This window comes from Corythoichthys intestinalis, chromosome 21 (assembly GCF_030265065.1).
Source record: "Corythoichthys intestinalis isolate RoL2023-P3 chromosome 21, ASM3026506v1, whole genome shotgun sequence".
NCBI lineage: Eukaryota > Metazoa > Chordata > Actinopteri > Syngnathiformes > Syngnathidae > Corythoichthys > Corythoichthys intestinalis.
Window position 1 is genome coordinate 5,127,211 of NC_080415.1, and position 22,791 is coordinate 5,150,001.

Genomic DNA, 22,791 nt, shown 5'->3' on the forward strand with positions numbered 1-22,791 from the left:
TTTCATGCTATATTTGCATGTGCTCTCTCCAATCTTGTTCAAGTACAAGATCATTTTTGGATTTATAATTACTACAACATGAGCGTTCTGATAACCCAGCAAAAAAATACGAATACAAATTCATCATGGCCAATGCAGAAAAGGTCGACATATTAAGACCTACAAATTAAATCAATTGCTATTTTAGCTTTGCAAGTTTTTAGACAGGTTCCAAATTCCCCATCTTACCCAAGAAAAAAATCGGCGTTGTATCTTCCTCATGGATCCTGGTTTTCTTGGCGTTGAGATCGGGGTTGACTGCGGTGAAATAATTCTTAAAACTGCCAACCAAATACAGCGAGGTTCTGCGTCACTACAGTCCACCCCTATTGAACACTGGAAGCGCCATATATGTCCAGAGGGAGCTGGTGCGGAACCTGAAACCCTACGCATAGCACCGTCGCCCAAAGTACAAGTGCATTAAGCATAAAGGGCAGAATAGAGAAAAAGTAGTCTCTTTCATTGATGCTCATTGTCCTCTTGAATCATGGCTAAATGTGAATGAGAAACGCGCTTGAAGGTACAATCATCACTTACTGAAAGAACTGTCCAACTGAGTTTGACTCCTTTTCCTGTACTCTTTAAAGATGCTTATCCCTGAATTCTTGTGATTTTGTAATTCGATCATAATTCAGTTGCCATAGTTAATCCAGTTCTAAAACATGCTGCAAACTATTTGAAGCGAGTCCTTCGTTACCGTGCGTTGGTTTGGTTCTGACCTTGTCCATGTTAGTCCTGATTTAGTCCAAAACAAAGGACTTCAAAAATCAAAAATCTGTATTCAACAACATGAGAATCCCATTCCATTTAGTTTAGCTTTTTCTCTCAGTTTCTCTAGCTCACTCTCATCTCTATTTGCTCCCATCTCTACACCGTCTCCTTCTGACTGTCAAATTCTTTGCATCCTTTGGACATGTACTCCGGCCTATTCCGGGAGGAGGGGGAAAGAGCAAGAGATGCCTGCGTGAGCATGACTTCTCTGTGTTCTTTTACTGCTCCTATATCTTTAATACATACAGCAATACCAAGTGTTGGCACTTATTTTAATTAGGGCTGCAAATAACGATTAATTTTATGATTGATTAATCGTACGATTAATTCAACGATTAAAGGAACACTAGGCAACTTTTCAGTTTTGGTCAGTTTTATTGACGCAGGAGGACAGAAGCGGTAGTGTTTTGCCTTAAGTAAGACTGTGTATACCATGAGGGCCAGTGCACAGTGTCGTAAAATCATGATCTCCCGGTCGCCTGCAGATGGATTAAATTACATTTCTGTTCCAGCGTCTGCATGAAAGATGAATAGTAATGATGTAATGAATCCAGTTGTGGCTAAACAATAGCATATGATGATGTTGATAATAAGAAACGTTTAATTTTGTACCGTATTCCCCCACCTTCCCTGTTCGTTCAAAAAAAAAAAGTGTTGCTGAATTTAAAAAAAAAAAAAACCTTTCTTTTCAAGAGTGTCACCATACTCAACTCTGCACTGAAATGTCATTGTCATTAGACAGCTAATGCCATAACATTATCATATGCATCTCACTGAGTAATATGTTGTCAGACATCTGTGTCAATCTGGGTTCTGCGTAATCTGGGTACTGCACACGCAATATTTGTAGTTACATTATAGCATTTTTGCACGTTCACATCAATATCTATGCACAAACTGTCATTTGCAATATCATATCAAGTCAGCCATCAGCCTCCTTGTCTGAGTACTGTAAATTGTCATATACGAAAAGTTATGTTTCCACTACATCACCACTTGCTGTTAGTTACTTATTCACTTTGAACTTTTGCTTTTGTTTTATGTGGCACGTGTTATGGCGAATTAAATCTTGCTTTACCTTGTACAATTAAAATAGAGTGTTTCTATTCTATTCTATTCTATTCTATTCTATTCTATTCTATTCTATTAGCCTCTCAGTTAGCAAAGCGCTAGCTGTTACTATCAACATAGCATTAGAATATACTGCACACAACCAACCAGTAGGCGAACACTCCAACCAAAGGCACACTGAAATAATCTGACCTTTTAGCCAGATTGCCGGAATCACGCCAGGCGAACCACCAGACCTGTGCTGGTGCAGCTCCAACGACATGGGCTGGTGAAACCCGACAACCTGGCCAAAAGGCCAAAGTCTGTGCGGCCACCTTAGTCCACCTTAGTCTTAACCCCTTGTACTGACTCCATTTTGAAAGCTGGAAAAAGGCTTCGAAACACAAGTTGGCAATTTATTCAGGTCGACAGAGATCAAACAGCAAGGCAAACAAATAGGTCCCGGAGAGGCAATTCTGGATCCAGAGTCAGAAAAACAACGAGCACATCGGAATGTCCCCGAGAAATGACAGCTGTTAGCTAAACGTTAAGTCTTTTGAAGTCTGCGGTACGGTGGGCCAGACGAAGGGTGTGCCTGGGTGTTGTTTAGGATAATTCTTCTGTGGCAGATTTGGGCGGTCAAGTTTGTGTGTCACCGTTCGTTGCCGGGTCATGGTTACTGAAGCAACCGAGGTGGGAGGTTCAGCCTGCCTTGACGTCTGAGAAGCGCCGAGCTATCAAAACTAGAGTTGTTTTTGTTATCGGGTGTTGTTGTCGTACAGGACGTCCCGCCATTAGTTATGGACTGTCCTGAAGAGCTGATTGCGGGATTTGGTGTTGCAGACGGGGGCTTGTAGATGTCTTGCCTGTCACCTTGTACTCAGCGTCAATCTTGCTCAGTAACCTGCATGCTGCACGCGTTGGGCTTCTGTGGTCAGAAGGCGTCATGTATCTCTTATGCCCTATGTCAAATATATTCTGCTTGTTTTCCTGAAACTATGATATAAAGGCTATTTATCTTATATTGGGTACGTAAGAGTAATACAAACAGTCAAACAGTAAATACGAGAAAAGATACTATTCCCTTCACACACATAGGACTGCCCCCTCATTTGAATACTACTGTATTTCCTCTGCACTTTTTTCTCCACGTTCACACTGACAATTAAATAACTAAATACGAGAGCGCTTTATTCACAGACTGATATATACCAGTTTTGATATTTTTGCATGTTTTTTTTTGTTTTTGTTCTTATTATCCTTTTACTTTTTAGTGAATTTATATTCGTGTTTATTTTCATTTATTTTTGCAATTATTTAAAATACTGAATATTATTATTATTATTTTTTTATTTAAAGCCATTTTTATTTCCATTTTTTATTTATTTCGGAGGTTTTGCCTTCACACTGTACAGCTCGTGCAGCAGCATGGAGGTGAACGTTGTAGCAGTTTGCGATCTCGAAACTAATCAACTATGTCATCAAATGACTCCTATAAACGTTTGTGTCGACATCTGATAGGTTGTAAGATTTGTCCTCCGAACTACTTTCTTTTGCGGCGGCGAAGGAGTCCCTCCGCTGGTATTTGTAAAACTGGCAACTTCTGTTCGTTAGAGCACCTGATTCACGTGACTGCCACTGGGATTTTCATTACTACTGTATTCATCTTGTTTTGTCTTTACCACAGATTACAAAACTTTCTCCAACCTATCTCACACTTAGTTCCCACTAACACACATTCTAGAGCATTGCATTCATTTTAGGCACTATCCAGACTCATAATCATGGGGACGTAAAGTCTAAGCAAAACTAATCGCGTGTGATGTGTGACTCAGTTATGCCCCACAACTGTTTTGCCTTCATTGAGGCCAAGTCGAGCATGTCATAAGAATGATGCCAACCCTACAGAAATATGACACAACTATCATAATCCCAGAACTACAGTACATCATTCAGAAAATAAAATCAGGTCAATGAACAAATGAAGATACAACAAGTACACAACACAATTTTTGCTGAAATTACTTGTGAATGATGAAATGGTGTTACGACGTATGAAACATTTAGATGTTCATGTGCACATTCGTTAATAAATTCGGAACCAAGCAGTGAGCACAAAGCATATGATAATTGGCTTTGTTCCTGATAAGGGGAATAAGACAAGCAATTTCCCCTTAAATAATAGAAATCAAGCAAAACAAGGTCAACAATGCCAATTGTGGTTCACAGTGGGTCAGAGAAATTTATTGTGGTTTCTATTCAGTCCAATAGCTTAACTAGAATTTGTAAATAGTACTGTGGCCTGTTAATTAGGGGTGGGAACCTCTGGGTCAATGTTTCCTCCAAGCTGCGCGCGTGCGCAATTGCGTCCTGCTTGCACGGACTCAAGAAAATCTATGCAGTGCACAAAATAAATAAAACAGAAACATAATGTAGCGTCACTAGGACGACTGTGGGCGCCGAAAGTCATGCGTCAGCACGACACTCCTATTGGTGTGTTCAATACGGCAAAGCGGCGCTCCCATAGCGTACTGCACGAATGCTATTTTTAGACCGTGACGTTGCCATCGTAACGCGGAAGTGGATCAATATAAACAAGCCCTTGCATACAATATGTTATTTTTTATGTTATTTTTGCATGTTTTCTCCGGTAATCTTTCAAAAAAGAACATGCCGAGTAAACGCTGCTGCTATGGAACATGTAGAAACGACTCAAGACATTACAACATATGAAGGATGTTTTCTTCATATGTTTCCCGAAACCAAAAACTCAGAGGAAAAAATGTTCAGAATGCATCAACATGCGCGGACGTCCAAAAGACCAGTTTAACGCCAGCAACATCATTTTCGGACAGAATTGGTAGGTTTTGCTCAGTAAACATCTCGCTCGTACACTATTTCCATGCATTTACTATCAGTGACAAACAGGAGGTTGACCCCCTTAGCAACAATTGGTAACGTCATGAATATTAATGAGCAAAAGTGACGTGTTGCTTGCGGTACGCCATTAGGGGTGGGAACCTCTGGGTCTGGTTTCCTCTAAGCTGCGCGCGTGTGCATTTGCGCCTTGCTCTCACGGACTCAAGAAGATCTATGCAGCGCACAAAATAAAATTGAACAGAAACGTATCATCGCGTCACTAAGACGACTGCCGGCGCCGGAGTGATGCGTCAGCACGACACTCCTATTGGTGTGTTCGATACGGCAAGGTGGCGCTCCCATTGGTAGGTGACTGACACCACGATAGTATTGTATTGTACTGTATATTGTAGTTGTGAGGCGCATGACCAGAGGAGTGCGAAGAATAAAGGAATAAAAGTGAGTAAGACTCCTGTGCTGCTCTGCTGAAGCCACATTCCACTACCAATTTGCGCTAGAACTATTATTAATTAATACCTAAATTTCAGAGGTAGGGTAGTAACGCATTACATGTACTGTTACATTTACATGTATAACTTTCAGAGAAAATGTACTTCTAAGAGTAATTTAACTAAGCCATAATTTTTACTTTGACTTGATAGCCAGGTCCGGATATTCAGAGTTCTGTAACCCTGTAGGCATTTTTGGGGAAAAGTTGTCATACAGCATTTTTAGAAATTTCAATGTCTTCTTCATACAAATCCACTGTATGTCAGTGACATAAGGTTCCCAATTTTTTGTAATGCTTGGTTAAAAATAGATGTCGTTTTCCCAGGCTGGAAATAAATGGCAAGTAGGCCACAATTTTAAACTTTTACATATCACCGCAAAACTTTACCAGTTTCTTGCTTACATTTGTACAAACACTTTTTGTATTGCAAGTTTTCTGAAATACTATGTTTACATATGCAAATGAGGTGACATATTGGAATATTAGGCATAATTGGGCGTAATTGACAATTGATGAAGATCAATGGAAAGTTAAAACCTAGTGATTTTTTTTTTTTGATACAAACCATAAACAAGTCCTAAATTGTTTTGAAAATTTTTAACCTTGTTTTTTCATGATTAAACTAAGAAATAGTAAACTGCAGTGAGCCTGATCAATTTTTTAAAATGAGGGATGAATAAAAAAAATAGGTGTCCGTGCCATCAATGGACTTTAGTTGACTGGCATTTTGTGAGTATACTGTATATCTGAGGACATCTTGAGTCTTAATGTCATTCCAATCTAGTGCTGCAACGATGAATCGATTAACTCGAGTATTCGATTAGAAAAAAATCTTCGAATTCAATTTTGTTGCTTCGAGTATTCGTTAGATTAAAGTGGCGTTAATGGTTTATTTTGAAAGTGTTTGCATTTTGTTTTATTGATTAGGGTGGATACACTACACTCTGGTCTGCCTCATTTCACATGGCTCAATCCAACTGCTCCCTGTTCAGACCAACGTAAGCTAAGTTTTTGTTTGAGCTCTTGTTTTCTAATGCATTCGTAATTTAGTTTATAGGTATATTTAGTCATTTTTTGTGGGAATATGTGTCTGAACCATTTGTTAAGAGCATTGTAAAAAAAAAGTTATACTTTATAGCATTTAAGCTAGCGGAATTTTGCTATGTAAGTTAGCGAATTTTTCTTTTGTTGTACATAGATCCTTATTTCCTTATTATCCTTATCCTATTACTCAATTATTCGAACTAACTCGTTCATTGATTAATCGACTACTAAAATAATCGATAGCTGCAGCCCTATTCCAATCAAACATTATTCATATCATTACTGTGTTTGGACCACATCTGAATCAGTGAGATTAATTGACATTCGCAGAACAGAAATCTCGACTTTGCAAACGTTTAGAAAAATCTCTCCCAGAGTCAATCTGAACCGTATTATGGCACATGAGCTGTTTGTTGTACCTTTATCTTTAGCAGAGGTAAATGGACAATTTAGTTCAGGATCGAAGGCCATACTCGCGACGTTCATAACTGCTGGTGTTGAATGTCCTGATCACCTTTATGACAGAGACCTAGACAAGGAGCCAATGCTCATAATTGATAGTCAAGCTTTGGATATTGCCATTGCTAAGCCAGAAGGAGCAAAGACATTTGGAGACCTTGCCGGTGTCTTTGTAGAGGCTGTACTCAAAAGCGGTGCAAAATTCCAACGGATTGATGTGTTGTTTGATCGCTTCCAAACACACTCAATCAAAAGTGGAACACGGAATCGCCGTGAAAGAGGCTTGGTGGCAATCCGAAGACCTGTGGAAAGTACAGATTTGCCTCTTCCTGCGAAGTGGGAAGACTTCATTGCTCATCAGGGCAACAAAGCTGACCTTGCTCGATTCCTGTCACAACAGCTGATTCTGAGAGCACCAGTCAACAAAATCATAGTGGCAGCAGGTGGTTTTCGTGATGACGAGGTCGTCGAAGCGCCCAATGCAATACTGAACACAAGTTGCATGGAAACTAAGCATGAGGAAGCCGACACCAGAATGTTCTCCATTGCATAACAAGCAAGGCATCAACCATTGTTCTTTCAGCAAGAGACACTGACATACAGTGTCTTGCAAAAGTATTCGGCCCCCTTGAACCTTGCAACCTTTCGCCACATTTCAGGCTTCAAACATAAAGATATAAAATTTTAATTTTTTGTCAAGAATCAACAACAAGTGGGACACAATCGTGAAGTGGAACAAAATTTATTGGATAATTTAAACTTTTTTAACAAATAAAAAACTGAAAAGTGGGGCGTGCAATATTATTCGGCCCCCTTGCGTTAATACTTTGTAGCGCCACCTTTTGCTCCAATTACAGCTGCAAGTCGCTTGGGGTATGTTTCTATCAGTTTTGCACATCGAGAGACTGACATTCTTGCCCATTCTTCCTTGCAAAACAGCTCGAGCTCAGTGAGGTTGGATGGAGAGTGTTTGTGAACAGCAGTCTTCAGCTCTTTCCACAGATTCTCGATTGGATTCAGGTCTGGACTTTGACTTGGCCATTCTAACACCTGGATACGTTTATTTTTTAACCATTCCATTGTAGATTTGGCTTTATGTTTTGGATCATTGTCCTGTTGGAAGATAAATCTCCGTCCCAGTCTCAGGTCTTGTGCAGATACCAACAGGTTTTCTTCCAGAATGTTCCTGTATTTGGCTGCATCCATCTTCCCGTCAATTTTAACCATCTTCCCTGTCCCTGCTGAAGAAAAGCAGACCCAAACCATGATGCTGTCACCACCATGTTTGACAGTGGGGATGGTGTGTTCAGGGTGATGAGCTGTGTTGCTTTTACGCCAAACATATCGTTTTGCATTGTGGCCAAAAAGTTCAATTTTGGTTTCATCTGACCAGAGCACCTTCTTCCACATGTTTGGTGTGTCTCCCAGGTAGCTTGTGGCAAACTTTAAACGAGACTTTTTATGGATATCTTTGAGAAATGGCTTTCTTCTTGCCACTCTTCCATAAAGGCCAGATTTGTGCAGTGTACGACTGATTGTTGTCCTATGGACAGACTCTCCCACCTCAGCTGTAGATCTCTGCAGTTCATCCAGAGTGATCATGGGCATCTTGGCTGCATCTCTGATCAGTTTTCTCCTTGTTTGAGAAGAAAGTTTGGAAGGACGGCCGGGTCTTGGTAGATTTGCAGTGGTCTGATGCTCCTTCCATTTCATTATGATGGCTTGCACAGTGCTCCTTGAGATGTTTAAAGCTTGGGAAATCTTTTTGTATCCAAATCCGGCTTTAAACTTCTCCACAACAGTATCTCAGACCTGCCTGGTGTGTTCCTTGGTTTTCATAATGCTCTCTGCACTTTAAACAGAACCCTGAGACTATCACAGAGCAGGTGCATTTATACGGAGACTTGATTACACACAGGTGGATTGTATTTATCATCATCAGTCATTTAGGACAACATTGGATCATTCAGAGATCCTCACTGAACTTCTGGAGTGAGTTTGCTGCACTGAAAGTAAAGGGGCCGAATAATATTGCACGCCCCACTTTTCAGTTTTTTATTTGTTAAAAAAGTTTAAATTATCCAATAAATGTTGTTCCACTTCACGATTGTGTCCCACTTGTTGTTGATTCTTGACAAAAAAATTAAATTTCATATCTTTATGTTTGAAGCCTGAAATGTGGTGAAAGGTTGCAAGATTCAAGGGGGCCGAATACTTTTGCAAGCAAGGCACTGTATTGATGTTACTAATTGCACACTTCCACTTGATGCCATGCAAAAAAATCTGGATGAAAGCAGGTACATCAAAGGAGAGAGAGTACGTCCCAATCCATGAGATTTTGAAACAACTGAAGATAGAACCACAGGTTCTGAAACTGCTTCCAACTTTCCATGCACTGACTGGAAATGATTCCACGTCATACATTGCAAGGCACACAAAAAAGTCATGTTGGGATGTGTTTGTCAAGCACCATCATCTCTTAAAGGGACTTGGTGAAGGTCCAGAGCTTAGTGAACCCACCATTCAGAATGTAGAACAGTTGTTCTGCAGACTATATGGTGCAATGGATGCGGACCACATCAATGACATCAGAGCAAGCATGTTTGTAAGAGAGATGAGAATAGAAAGGTTGCCACCAACTAGAGATGCACTGTACTTCCAGATTCAGCGTTCTCATTTTCAAGCTTTAGTGTGGAACCAAGCTAACTTGCATTAGCCAGTTCTCCCACCCCTGAGACCATGGGGTGGAAATTTGAGGAAAATTTGCTTGTTCCTCACCTCATGTCTCTGCCACCAATTCCAGAGGCTTGTGAGGAGTTCATATCCTGTGCCTGTTTCACAGGATGCAAGACAGGCTGATGTGGATACAAGCCTAACCCATGTACTGCATCTTGCAAATGCAGATTGTCAAATAGTACTTGCATGAATCAGTAGCTTTTATTATGTCAGTAGGTGACACTATAGTCTTTTTGTTTATTGATGACAACTTTCCAAGGGTTGGATAAGATTGAATAGGCCGATAGGCTATACAGTGGGGAGAACAAGTATTTGATACACTGCCAATGGGTTTTCCCATTGGCAGAATATCAAATACTTGTTCTCCCCACTGTACATACATTCAAATGTTCATGTTTATAACGTAACAATTCTTGTCATGCACATAGTTTTCATGGATATACATTTTCATTATCAACCTGTGGATGTATAGTTCAGTGTTATTGAGTCCTAGTTAAACTACACCACAAATTACGGTAAACTACAGTACTGGTTACAGTACAAAACTAGGTTTTGTCAAGTCTGTTGTTTATTAAAAAAAAAAAAAAATGTTGCTAATCTGTCAACTCATTACGAAGATACTGCAGAAAGAAAAAGACGGCCATCTTGAAAGAGTTGGTCTCCAAAATGGTGTCAGTTTATTTATCTATTAAAGAGTATTAGCACGCAAAATTTGGTGCAAATCCATCCATCCACTCCAAAGTTATTGGACGGACAAGAAATACAGCGGCGGCCATATTTGTTTTGTCGTTTACCGCTAAACCGCAACTTTTCGTGATTGACATACGGCAGAAATGGATTCAGCACCCAAAAATTATATCGAAACAACACTTGAAATACTTTTCCTCAAAAATGCCTACACTTTCTTATTTAAAGCCCTTTTGATTTGGTTTGGGGACCTGGCTATAAATAGATTTGTGAAGAAAAAAACGCTATTCTAAAGCCTAAGTTATGCTTCTACGTCGTGTTGACAGCGAAGCTACAACGGCATCAATGACCATTCGATAGCAAGGGAATGCGTTGCTCTGTAATTCACTGCCAAGCCATTTGAGGGGTGTGGTGTTGTGTTTGTACGGTTTGAGGGGGACTCTTGTCGACTTCCTCTAGTTTTCTTCCAGTTACACAATAATGCCAAGGGAGATGGAATGCTTGAATGTGGATCTTCAGCTCATCAACAATGAACAACAAATGTTGATCATACTATGATGTCCGCAACTAAGCGCGATTCCTTTAAGAGGCGATCAGACTGGGGAGCGGTGACGTAGCGGGAAGTGAGTGGAAAGAACAGGCGAAAGCAAAAGTTAGTGGTCGCATGTTGCGGCAGCCCGCTATTATTTTGTTATTTATTTGATTGTTACCACAATAAAGTGGGGAAAGCCATCATCAACTCCTCTCCTTCTTCCCCCCCATCCGTTATCATAAAAGCACCGAGGCATGATGTGATGATGTATCAAATGCATAGGCGGATCTACTATTCAAGCGAAGTTGGTGATCGCCTTAGGCCCCCAACCATAGGGGGCCGCCCAACCAGCTGCCCTTGCCCCAACGAGTAAGGGCTTGGGCCACTGGAGTCAGCAGCACACCCAACTATTCGTCATGTATAATTATGTCCGCATACCAAACAAACAAATAACAAAACAAAAAAGAAAGCCATTTGAATGCTGCATTTATATCATCAGTCGCTTGGCTGCATTTAGCGCTGTTTAGCTTCGCTTAGCTCCGTTTAGCATCGCTTAGCTCTGCTTAGCTGTTCGTTAGCTTCACTTAGCTCTCCCGCGTTTTTCACGCCACTAAGCTCGCTATTTTTACAGCTCACTTGCTACTTTGCACGTCGGCTATCGTTTATTTCGAACACATGAGCGAATGTGCTTTCCATGAGAGCCAAAGTGCAGTGAGGGAGAAGTTGAGAACAGGCCGCTAATGCCTCTTTTAACGTTCTTCTTCTTCACACTGAACATAAATTACACGACAGCACACCCTGTGGCGAAACAATGCAGTGCAGTTCCAATTAGTCATTCAGTAGCACTCAAGAGCTGGTTAACAGCATTTGCTAACGAAAAAAAAAAAATCTATTTGTGACACCACAAGCAATGACGAAGAATGTTTTTTACGGAGTGTAAAGCTCTCGGTTAGCGGTTTAGCGAACATACCTCCGGTGAACAATTCAAAATAAAATCACGTCATATTCGTCATATAAATAACGATTTCTGGAGTTAATCCGACATACTTCAGAATTAATATTATAATATGTTGAGTAAATACTACAGAAAACAGATACTACACAAAGAATAGCTTTCAAATGACAATCTTTATGACAAATATGATTGGCAATGAATAATTATTATTATTATACTACTATTATATATAGTAGTATACAATAATAATAATGCTAGATCTTTTTTAAAGAATTGTTTTGAATAATGTTGGAAAGGCAAAGTCAGTGTTCTGAATCTGTTTACTTTCCATTCTTTTGCACTAGTAAATGCTATCAGCATTTAACCTCATTGTTTATTTGTGATTAATTATTGTTATTTACATGATTATTTGTACTTTAATAAAGAATTTAAGTGTTCCAAAATGGTTTTGTGAATTAATAAGCGTCAACAAGAATTTAATTGCTAAACTAGTTAAAAAAAAAAAAAAAAAAAAAAAAAAAATTATTACATTAGTCGACTAATCGTAAAACTAGTCGGCTGACTAATCAGAAGAAAATTTGCCGTTTAGGACAGCCCTAGTGTACCGGAACATATTTCCTCCACACCCTTCTCACCTTTTTAAACCCTGACCCATGAAGAGGGCCCCTGGATATGTTCGCCTTAGGCCCCAAAATTGCCAAGTCCACCACTGATCAAGTGTATGAACTGTTGTTGAAAATTGAACAAATCACAGTTGACAAACTCGACAATCAACTATATCGAGACAACGAGATCATCCCTTGGCTCTTCTGACCGATAAGAAATCCCTAAATATTTCCAGTATGTATATAATGCCGAATTAAGTTGTTCTGATCCAAGCAAAGCTTAGGAATGCATGATTAATACTTTGTTAATACTTCGTAAATACTTCTAGTATGTATATAATGCCAAATTAAGTTGTTCTGATTTAAGCAAAACACATGTATAGATTAGGGATGCATGATTAATACTTTGTATATTCTACTTAAGTAGTTCCAATATACATGTAATGGTGAATTAAGTTGTTCTAATTTAAGCAACGCACATGTATAGATTTACTAAGTTGTTGATTTACCTGATAATGATAAGAAATGTCTTGATGAAAAGCATTGTCTTATCTGCATCATGGCTCGGTCAAACCAGCTGTCTGAAGACCTGCAATCAAGGATTGCTGATTTGTATATCTCTAAAAGTCTGGATGTTCATCAATCGACAGTCAGAGAAGTTGTCTAGAAATGGAGAGTTTGGCACTGTTACTTCTCTCCCAAGGAGTGGCCGTACACCAAAGATGATGCCAAGAGTTTAGCGCAGAATACTCAGAGAGGTAAAAAGAACCCTAGAGTGTCTGCTAAATACTTACAGACATCACTGGCACTGTCCAATATTTCTGTGCACACATCAACTATATGTAAAACTATGGCCAAGAATGGTGTTCATGGTAGGACTCAATGGGGAAAACATTGTTGGTCGTTTAATGTTCGCAAAAAGGCACACACTCCACAGAAGATTTGGCAAAATATTTTGTGGACTGATGAAACCAAAGTTGAATTTTTTGGGAGTAACACACAACGTCATGTTTGGAGGAAAAATTGAACACCTCACCAACATCAACACCTCATCCTCGCCGTGAAGCATGGTGGAGGGAGCATCAGGATTTGGGGCTGTTTTACTGCCTCAGGGCCTGGACAACTTGCAATGATTAATGGGGGAAAAAAATAATAATTTGAGTTTGTCAGGCTGTCAGGCAAAACCTGAGGCCGTCTGTCAGACACTTGAAGCTAAAAAGAGAATGGATGCTGCAACAGGACAATTATCCAAAACACAGAAGTAAATTAACTTCAGAATTGTTTCAGAAGAACAAAATACACGTTCTGGAGTGGCCAAGTCAAAGTCCAGACTTGAACCATATTGAGATGTTGTGGTATGACCTAAAGACAGCGATTCACGCCAGACATCCAAGGAATCTCACCGAACTACCGCAGTTGAGTAGTGAAGAATGGGTCAAGATTAGTCCTGATCGATGTGCCAGACTGATCTGCAGCTACAGGAAGCTTCTGGTTGAAGTTATTGCTGCCAAAGTGGGGGGCCGCAAAATATTAAAAGTGATTTTTCACTTACTTATTTTTCCCACTTCTGTCATTGTTTGCGTACTATCCTCATTAAAATATGAAAACCTATAAATGGTTCAGTGGTTTTAGTTAAAGCGGACACTGTTTTTTCATCCGTGTGATTTTGACAGATCAGATCACAATGATGGTGATTTTACACAGAAATGTGAGAAATTCCAAAAGGTTCAGATGCTTTTTCATACCACTGTAGCTCTCATGAGAATCACCCATATGCTGTTAGTACATATTTTTTGCTTTTTACACTACTGCCTCTGTAATCTGCTATATCCTAGGCAACCACAGAAAGCAGATCAGATTAAGGATTAACGTCTCAAAGACAGCCCATCAACGTGGGAACAAAGCACATATGAAACAACACATTGTGAAAACAACTAAAAATACAATTTTCAGTCTACTTCATTTTCTGTGAGGCAAGTAACCCATACAAATGCTAAATGAACAGATTAAAAAATAATAATAATAATTTGCAGTAATAGTTGTGCACAGTTGTAAGTGTTCAAAACTGCTGCTAGAAAAGAAAAAAAAAACTGCATATTAGGGCTGCAACTAACGATTATTTTTTATCATCAATTAATCAGATAATTAATTAAACGATTAATCAATTAATTGGATATATTTCACTTTTGTTCAATTACCTTCACAATTTACTTTTAAGTTGTTTTCGGCATGTTGTAAGTAACAATGAAGACAAAATGGATGACTATTTCCTTCAAAAATTATATTTTATGACAGCTTCCTGACTGTAGTCTACAACTCTACTGTTTCAATTACATAAAACTTGGTAAAGTTTTTGATAAAGGTTCTCAGTATCAAACATAAAACGAATTTCTCAGTACAGAAATCAAGAGTCCTGTTCATTCAAATTTAAAAATAATGCTGCTGCATTTTTCCCCTTGTGGGCAAAGCGCTTATATAAATTGTGTCAATGACTCATTTAAACTAAACAACAAAATTAAATAAAGAGGAGGCAGACTGTAATAAATCAGTTTTCTTTCTAACAACACAAAAGACAATCTAACTCTCGACACTCCGTAACGTTACTGATGTTACTGGATTAATTCAGCAGCCCAACCTGAGTGTCGCTGTGAACACTTTCTCTCTCCTGCTCTAATCACTGGATCGCGTGCGCAGCCTTACATGACAAATTGACAGTTTAATTAACGTTAACAGTAGAAAACACATACAAGAGGATATTTCTCTCAAAGCAGCTTCTTACTGGAGTTCAAGAAATTTACACCAATTAATGTTATAGTTGTACTAAATTCATTTTGTCCACATTCATAGATTATTTTTCTTTTCTTTTTTATCATAGCCAAATGTTTTGGTTTGATTTATTTACCTCACATGTTTCAGTGTGTACTTCTGCCTTCATCAGACCAAAAAATGTGTCTGTGATCAAAGAAAAATTTAACATGGTTAATGTTATGCTAACTCTGATGCAAGTCGGACTTGCAGTAGATAATTAGTGGTGTGTTCCCCACCTCCACAACATTGATGTCTTTTTACATTACTTACAGTGGCTGCTGCTGGCGGAAAAAAAGCTTCTAATACCCCTCGTCTTCAAAGGGGAAGGAGGAGGCGACATGTTGTACAGTATTTCTGTCGAAGTTGTGAATGCGTATGTGCATGTGTGTGTGTGTGTGGAGGGTGGGGTCAAGTCATCAGCCAATGGACTGGCCCATTCAGCAAGTGAAAAGGGGTCAATGTAAGTCTGAACATAATGAAGATAATTCACTTAACTCATCTGCTCCCAAAAACGTATAAATACATTCTATTTTTAATGGTTTTCGTGTCCCAAAGACGTATTTATCCGTCTTTTACGTTTTTTTTTTTTTTTTTCTTCATAAAAGACATCACTGGGTCGTGATTCCATTAAGTTTCAAAGCACAAAGCTGAAAATACATTTTAAAGCAATAAAACTGGCCACTGAAGGGCAGTAGCGCATTTTTTTCAGACCCGCAACCCGGTTCAACGGCAACGAACGGCCAAGCAGCACGGCCGGGCGCCGGAGGAAGACGACCGAATGGATGCCAGGCGCCGGACGACCAAGCAGAACAACCGCTAGGACGCCCGGGATGCCAGGCGCTGGACGACCGGGCAGAACGACCAGGACCAGTAGTGCAGCGGACGATGTCTTTGAGTCCGTGCTGCTTGCGAGCAGAGCCCTCAGAGACTCAAAAAAGTTAGTTATTTGTAAATAAATTGTTACTTTTCTATCAAAAGCTCTGCTTGTCATGTTGTTTTTGTTGTTTTGTAAAAGAAAAACATTATTCAGATGTTTGAGATGTAACTAAAGCAAAAAATAGCTGTGTATAAGTCAAAGTTATGTTTGAAATTTATGCTTTCACAAAAAGCTCCATTTCTCCTTTTTTTTTAAATCAGAAATTGGAAAATTGCTCAAACTAAGCTATTTTTTAATGCATATTTCTAAAGAATGGAAAAAGGTATGAACTATTTTTTTTTCTTCTGAAAGAAGAGAGTCTAATCTTTCTTTTGGTGGGTTCCATGTTTATATAGCAATAAAACATAATTTTCTGTGGGCCTTGCAAAATCAGTCAAAATCCAGTAAAACGGCTGGGAGCGAAGGGCCTTGCTCCGGTGAAAATGGCTGAGAGTGAAGGAGTTAATAATGGTAAACTCTTACAAAATTCTCAATTCTTACAAAACATGGGAAAACAATCTAAATTACCATCCATCCATCCATTATCTTCCGCTTGTTCCGGGGTCGGGTCGCGGGGGCAGCAGCTTTAACAGGGAAGCCCAGACTTCCCTCTCCCCAGCCACTTCAACCAGCTCCTCCGGCGGGATCCCAAGGCGTTCCCGGGCCAGCCGAGAGACATAGTCTCTCCAGCGTGTCCTGGGTCGTCCCCGGGGCCTCCCGCCGGTGGGACATGCCCGGAACACCTCTCCAGGGAGGCGTCCGGGAGGCATCCGAACCAGATGCCCGAGCCACCTCAGCTGGCTCCTCTCTACGCGGAGGAGTAGCGGCTCGACGCCGAGTCCCTCCCGGATGACCGAGCTTCTCACCCTATCTCTAAGGGAGAGCCCGGACACCCTGCGGAGGAAACTCATTTCGGCCGCTTGTATCCGGGATCTTGTTCTTTCGGTCACGACCCAAAGCTCGTGACCATAGGTGAGGGCAGGAACGTAGATCGACTGGTAAATCGAGAGCTTTGCCTTTCGGCTCAGCTCCTTCTTCACCACTACGGACCGGTGCAGCGTCCGCATTACTGCAGACGCCGCACCGATTCGCCTGTCGATCTCCCGCTCCCTCCTACCGTCACTCGTGAACAAGACCCCAAGATACTTGAACTCCTCCACTTGGGGCAGGATCTCATCCCCGACCCGGAGAGGGCACTCCACCCTTTTCCGACTGAGGACCATGGTCTCGGATTTGGAGGTGCTGATCTTCATCCCAACCGCTTCACACTCAGCTGCGAACCGCTCCAGTGAGAGTTGGAGGTCACGGCTTGATGAAGCCAACAGCACTAAATCATCTGCAAAAAGCAGAGATTCAATGCTGAGGTCACCAAACCGGACCCCCTCAACGCTTCGGCTGCGCCTAGAAATTCTGTCCATAAAAGTTATGAACAAAATCGGTGACAAAGGGCAGCCTTGGCGGAGTCCAACCCTCACTGGGAACGAATTCGACTTACTGCCGGCAATGCGGACCAGACTCTGACACCGGTCGTACAGGGACCGAACAGCCCTTACCAAGGGGCTCGGTACCCCGTACTCCCGGAGCACCCTCCACAGGATTCCCCTAGGCACACGGTCGAACGCCTTCTCCAAATCCACAAAACACATGTAGACTGGTTGGGCGAACTCCCATGCACCCTCGAGGACCCTGCTGAGGGTGTAGAGCTGGTCCACTGTTCCACGGCCGGGACGAAAACCACACTGCTCCTCCTGAATCCGAGATTCGACTTCCCGACGGACCCTCCTCTCCAGCACCCCTGAATAGACTTTACCGGGGAGGCTGAGGAGTGTGATTCCTCTATAATTGGAACACACCCTCCGGTCCCCCTTTTTAAAAAGGGGGACCACCACCCCGGTCTGCCAATCCAGAGGCACTGTCCCCGATGTCCACGCGATGTTGTAGAGGCGTGTCAGCCATGACAGCCCTACAACATCCAGAGCCTTTAGGAACTCCGGGCGGATCTCATCCACCCCCGGGGCCTTGCCACCGAGGAGCTTACCAACCGCCTCAGTGACTTCAACCCCAGAGATCGAAGAGCCCACCTCAGAGTCCCCAGACTCTGCTTCCTCAAAGGAAGGCGTGTCGGTGGAATTGAGGAGGGCTTCGAAGTATTCTCTCCACCGACTCACGACGTCCCGAGTCGAGGTCAGCAGTACACCGTCTTCACTATACACAGTGTTAATAGTGCACTGCTTTCCTCTCCTCAGACGCCGGATGGTGGACCAGAATTTCCTCGAAGCCATCCGGAAGTCGTTTTCCATGGCCTCACCGAACTCCTCCCATGTCCGAGTTTTTGCCTCGGCGACTGCCGAGGCCGCAGTCCGCTTGGCCAGCCGGTACCTGTCAGCTGCCTCCGGAGTCCCACAGGCCAAAAAGGCCCGATAGGCCTCCTTCTTCAGCTTGACGGCATCCCTTACCGCTGGTGTCCACCAGCGGGTTCGGGGATTGCCGCCACGACAGGCACCAACCACCTTACGGCCACAGCTCTGATCGGCCGCCTCAACAATGGAGGTGCGGAACATGGCCCACTCGGACTCAATGTCCCCCACCTCCCCCGGGACAAGGGAGAAGTTCTGCCGGAGGTGGGTGTTGAAACTCTTTCTGACAGGGGATTCTGCCAGACGTTCCCAGCAGACCCTCACAATACGTTTGGGCCTGCCAGGTCTGGCCAGCATCTTCCCCCGCCATCGGAGCCAACACACCACCAGGTGGTGATCGGTTGACAGCTCCGCCCCTCTCTTCACCCGAGTGTCCAAAACATGCGGCCGCAAGTCCGATGACACGATTACGAAGTCGATCATCGAACTGCGGCCTAGGGTGTCCTGGTGCCAAGTGCACATATGGACACCCCTATGTTTGAACATGGTGTTCGTTATAGACAAACCGTGACGAGCACAGAAGTCCAATAACAGAACACCACTCGGGTTCTGATCGGGGGGGCCGTTCCTCCCAATCACGCCTCTCCAGGTCTCACTGTCATTGCCCACGTGAGCGTTGAAGTCCCCCAGTAGAACGAGGGAGTCCCCAGAGGGGGTGCTCTCTAGCACACCCTCCAAGGACTCCAAAAAGGGTGGGTATTCTGAACTGCTGTTCGGTGCATAAGCACAAACAACAGTTAGAACCCGTCCCCCCACCCGAAGGCGGAGGGAGGCTACCCTCTCGTCTACCGGGGTAAACCCCAACGTACAGGCGCCAAGCCGGGGGGCAATAAGTATGCCCACACCTGCCCGGCGCCTCTCACCATGGGCAACTCCAGAGTGGAAGAGAGTCCAACCCCTCTCGAGAGGATTGGTACCAGAACCCAAGCTGTGTGTGGAGGAGAGTCCGACTATATCTAGTCGGAACTTCCCTGCCTCACACACCAGCTCAGGCTCCTTCCCTGCCAGAGAGGTGACATTCCATGTCCCAAGAGTTAGCTTCAGCAGCTGGGGGTCGGACCGCCAAGGCCCCCACCTTTGGCTGCCGCCCACAGCCTCAATCTAAATTACCTATATAACTAAAGTAATTAAATACCGGTAATGCAAATAAGGTTGCTCAAAAAGTTGGTGGGGTCAATTTGAGCGTCCTGAAAAGTTGCTAGTGTTATTTCCCTACCGTCCCTATGCAAACCTACGCCCTTGTTTTATTTTATTTTTGCCAGAGATGCCAACAGGTTCTACCAGTTTTAGCAACAAGACGTCGCAACAAGAATCACATCACTTCATTATACCAATCAGACGTAACAATAGACCCTACCCACGTGACGTCACAACTCCGCCCTCCTGACTGGTGCCGCCCAATTGTCCGTCAACACATCGTGTTTACCTGTTACGGCTACGTACATTCCTCCTATTTACGGCGTGTTTTTCTGCTCATTAACATTAATAATCAAAATGGTGAAGGCGTGTGTGGCGGTCGGTTGCAATAGCAGAGAAGATAGACGGAGAGACTTGAAGTTCTACCGGATTCCGAGAGACCCGGAGAGGAGAGAGCGAGATGGGCTGCTGCAATTCGATGAGAAAACTGGGCTCCAAACGATTACCACAGATTATGTAGTAGTCATTTTATATCTGGTAAGATGCATTTAATATATATTTAGAGGGTTTTGGGCTGACAACCACAATTAAGATCATTGATAGGCTAATCGCCGACAACATACACGTATGTATGTAGTGAGAGTGCTATCGTTAAACCATATAAACATTAAAAGCCCTAGCTCCATTGACAAATGACATGAAATACATTAGACTTGACAGTGGATGTTAGCAAGAACAAAAGATTTTGAATTGAAAATTTCGTAACTCACCTTTCCTAGCACAAGATAGATTCCTGCCGAATTTTCATGGACGAGGACCTGTTTCACCCAACCAGCAACGAAGTATTTATAAGCCTCCAAGCTCTTAAAGTTTTTCAAACTTTCGTGAGAATAGGCTGATTTTGTGTGGACAAGATAGTTGTAAATATCAGGGTAGCTAGCAGATGTCAGGCAAATACGGCGAAGACAGCGGGTCGAAAAACATCGATTTAGGCATCAAATATGGATCTGGCGAATGGATAAACTGAAGCTTTTCCACATAACGCCTTTTATGCAACGCATCCAGTGAGTTTACGGCATCCGAAAGCACCGGGTCTTCCATGAAATGCATTATAAATTGCTGGATCAATTGAGACCATTGATCATACAGACACAAAATGATGGACAAGGGGGCGGAACAATACAGCGATCACGTGATTTTGTGACGTCGGTGGGTAGGGTCTATACAATCACTTGACCACACACAAGCTTGCAGTCAGACGTTCTATGATTACGTCGGCTTGTTCAATCACATGGCATAAAAGCGCAATTCATGAATTGCCTATTGTTTTTATCGAATACTTTTTGACTTGTCATTGAGTCAATTTTTTGGATGACTACTGTATATTACCGTATTGGCCCAAATATAAGATTGCCCTGATTATAAGACGACCCCCTCGATTTCAAGACTCATGTTTGAAAAAAGACTTTTTGAACACCAAATTAATTTTTATACAGAAAATAATTACAATGCATCTGAAACAAATGATTATACGAATTCATTTGAGAGAAAAAGCATGTTATTTTGCCTCAATCAAACCTTAATATCTGAACATTTAAATATGTAAACTAAAGTGCAATCACATTCGTAAATGAATGGCTCCTGGTTTTTGAAATGTGAATAAACTAATCTATTGTGATAAAACAACAAAATTGCAATAAGTGCATTAACCATCAAAGTGAGGTCTAACTGTAACTGTGGTCTTGAAACAAATCTGAATGAGGAAAAACATAGCAATAAAATAATGCAAACTGGTTAAACTTGAGAGTAGCTGAGACTTGTCATGACAGAACATTACTCCTCAAGATCAGCATTCGCTTCAATGATATCTGGCGCCATCTAGCGTCGTGAATGGGTATAATGTCTAGACCCCGAATATAAGACGACCCCCACTTTTTCAGTCTTATTTCAATGCAAAAAACACTGTCTTATATTCGGCCCAATACAGTACTTTAACTTCAGTACTATAATTGTTAAGTAATGCTACTCTTACTTGAGTAAAATTTTTGGCTACTCTACCCACCTCTGACCATTACTGCTGAAAGGTGGACAGAGAAGAAGGCGTAGAGGCTGTGAGAGCTATGTGCAACACCGCACATTTTGGCATAATAATAGGAAATGGAAGTAATATAACAAGAAAAAGTCATAAAATTACGAGATTAAAGTTTTTATATTTATCTAGCGTCTGCAAGGACAACTTCGTTAGGGTTCTCAATTCTTTATTTGCAACCGAAAGCATAAAACCAACTACTGCAGGCCATAGAGACAACAACAGAACGAAACAGAAACGGCCTTGGCACTCCGGCCAACTCGTCCACCCCTCCCTCTCTCACTCCAGTCAGACACGCGGTGCGTTTAGGGACTTCCCAGAAAACACAACACTCAATACATCAGCATTGCAACCTAAAGCATAGATGCAACCCGACTCATAACCTTACTGTCCTTATTTTTACGTTACATGAACCAGAAGTTGTTAGATTTCACAGACTGTAACTGCGACGACGTAAGGTCTGTGTGAACAAAAAACTGCTTTTGGCAACAAGTGAGGCGTTTTCGCGTGGTGGTTTAACTTTGGTCTGAACGCAGCATAGCACCGGCATTGGTTTGTCTCCTTTCTCTGATCTTACTATGATGTTAAGCTTCGTTTCCATGATAATTGCTATTTTTTGGCCGAAGCTAGAATACCCAGCTATTTTCTTTCATAATGTCAAAAAAGGAGATCGAAAAAAGGCAAAGTTACTTCCAGCGCACAAACACAGACAAACACTAAGCACTAGCTAAGCAGCCACACTGGTACACTGCTGGTCAAAAGTATTGGCACCCCTGCAATTCTGTCATTTAATGCTCAATTTCTCCCAGAAAATGATTGCAATCACAAATGCTTTGGTAGTAATATCTTCATTTATTTTATTTGCAATGAAAAAAGACAATGGACATTTTTTAAAATCATTATTATTATACACAAAACTCCAAAAATAGACCGCACAAAAGTATTGGCACCCTTTGAAAATTCATGTGACGCTTCTCTAATTTGTGTAACTAACATCACCTGTTACTTACCTGTAGCACCTAACAGGTGCTGGCAATAACTAAATCACACTTGCAGCTAGTTAAAATGGATTAAAGTTGACTCAACCTCTGTCCTGTGTCCTAGTGTGTACCACAATGAGCATGGAGAAAAGAAAGAAGACCAAAGAACTGTCTAATGACTTGAGAAGCAAAATTG

General features: G+C 41.8%; 1 protein-coding gene across 3 annotated transcripts in view; it reads right to left on the bottom strand.

The window, feature by feature from the left end:
* LOC130909364 (rho GTPase-activating protein 23-like) overlaps positions 1-22,791 on the bottom strand; it is a 110,207-nt gene that overhangs the window by 74,205 nt on the left and 13,211 nt on the right. For 2 of the 3 annotated variants that reach the window (XM_057825722.1, XM_057825724.1), the window contains exon 1: positions 229-6,930. The exons of the other annotated variant lie outside the window; for it this stretch is intronic. In XM_057825722.1, the coding sequence (XP_057681705.1) occupies positions 229-432 (204 nt within the window). In that variant the 5' untranslated portion in view covers positions 433-6,930. Of the gene's footprint in view, positions 1-228; positions 6,931-22,791 lie in introns of those variants that run through there. 3 annotated transcript variants of the gene reach the window in all.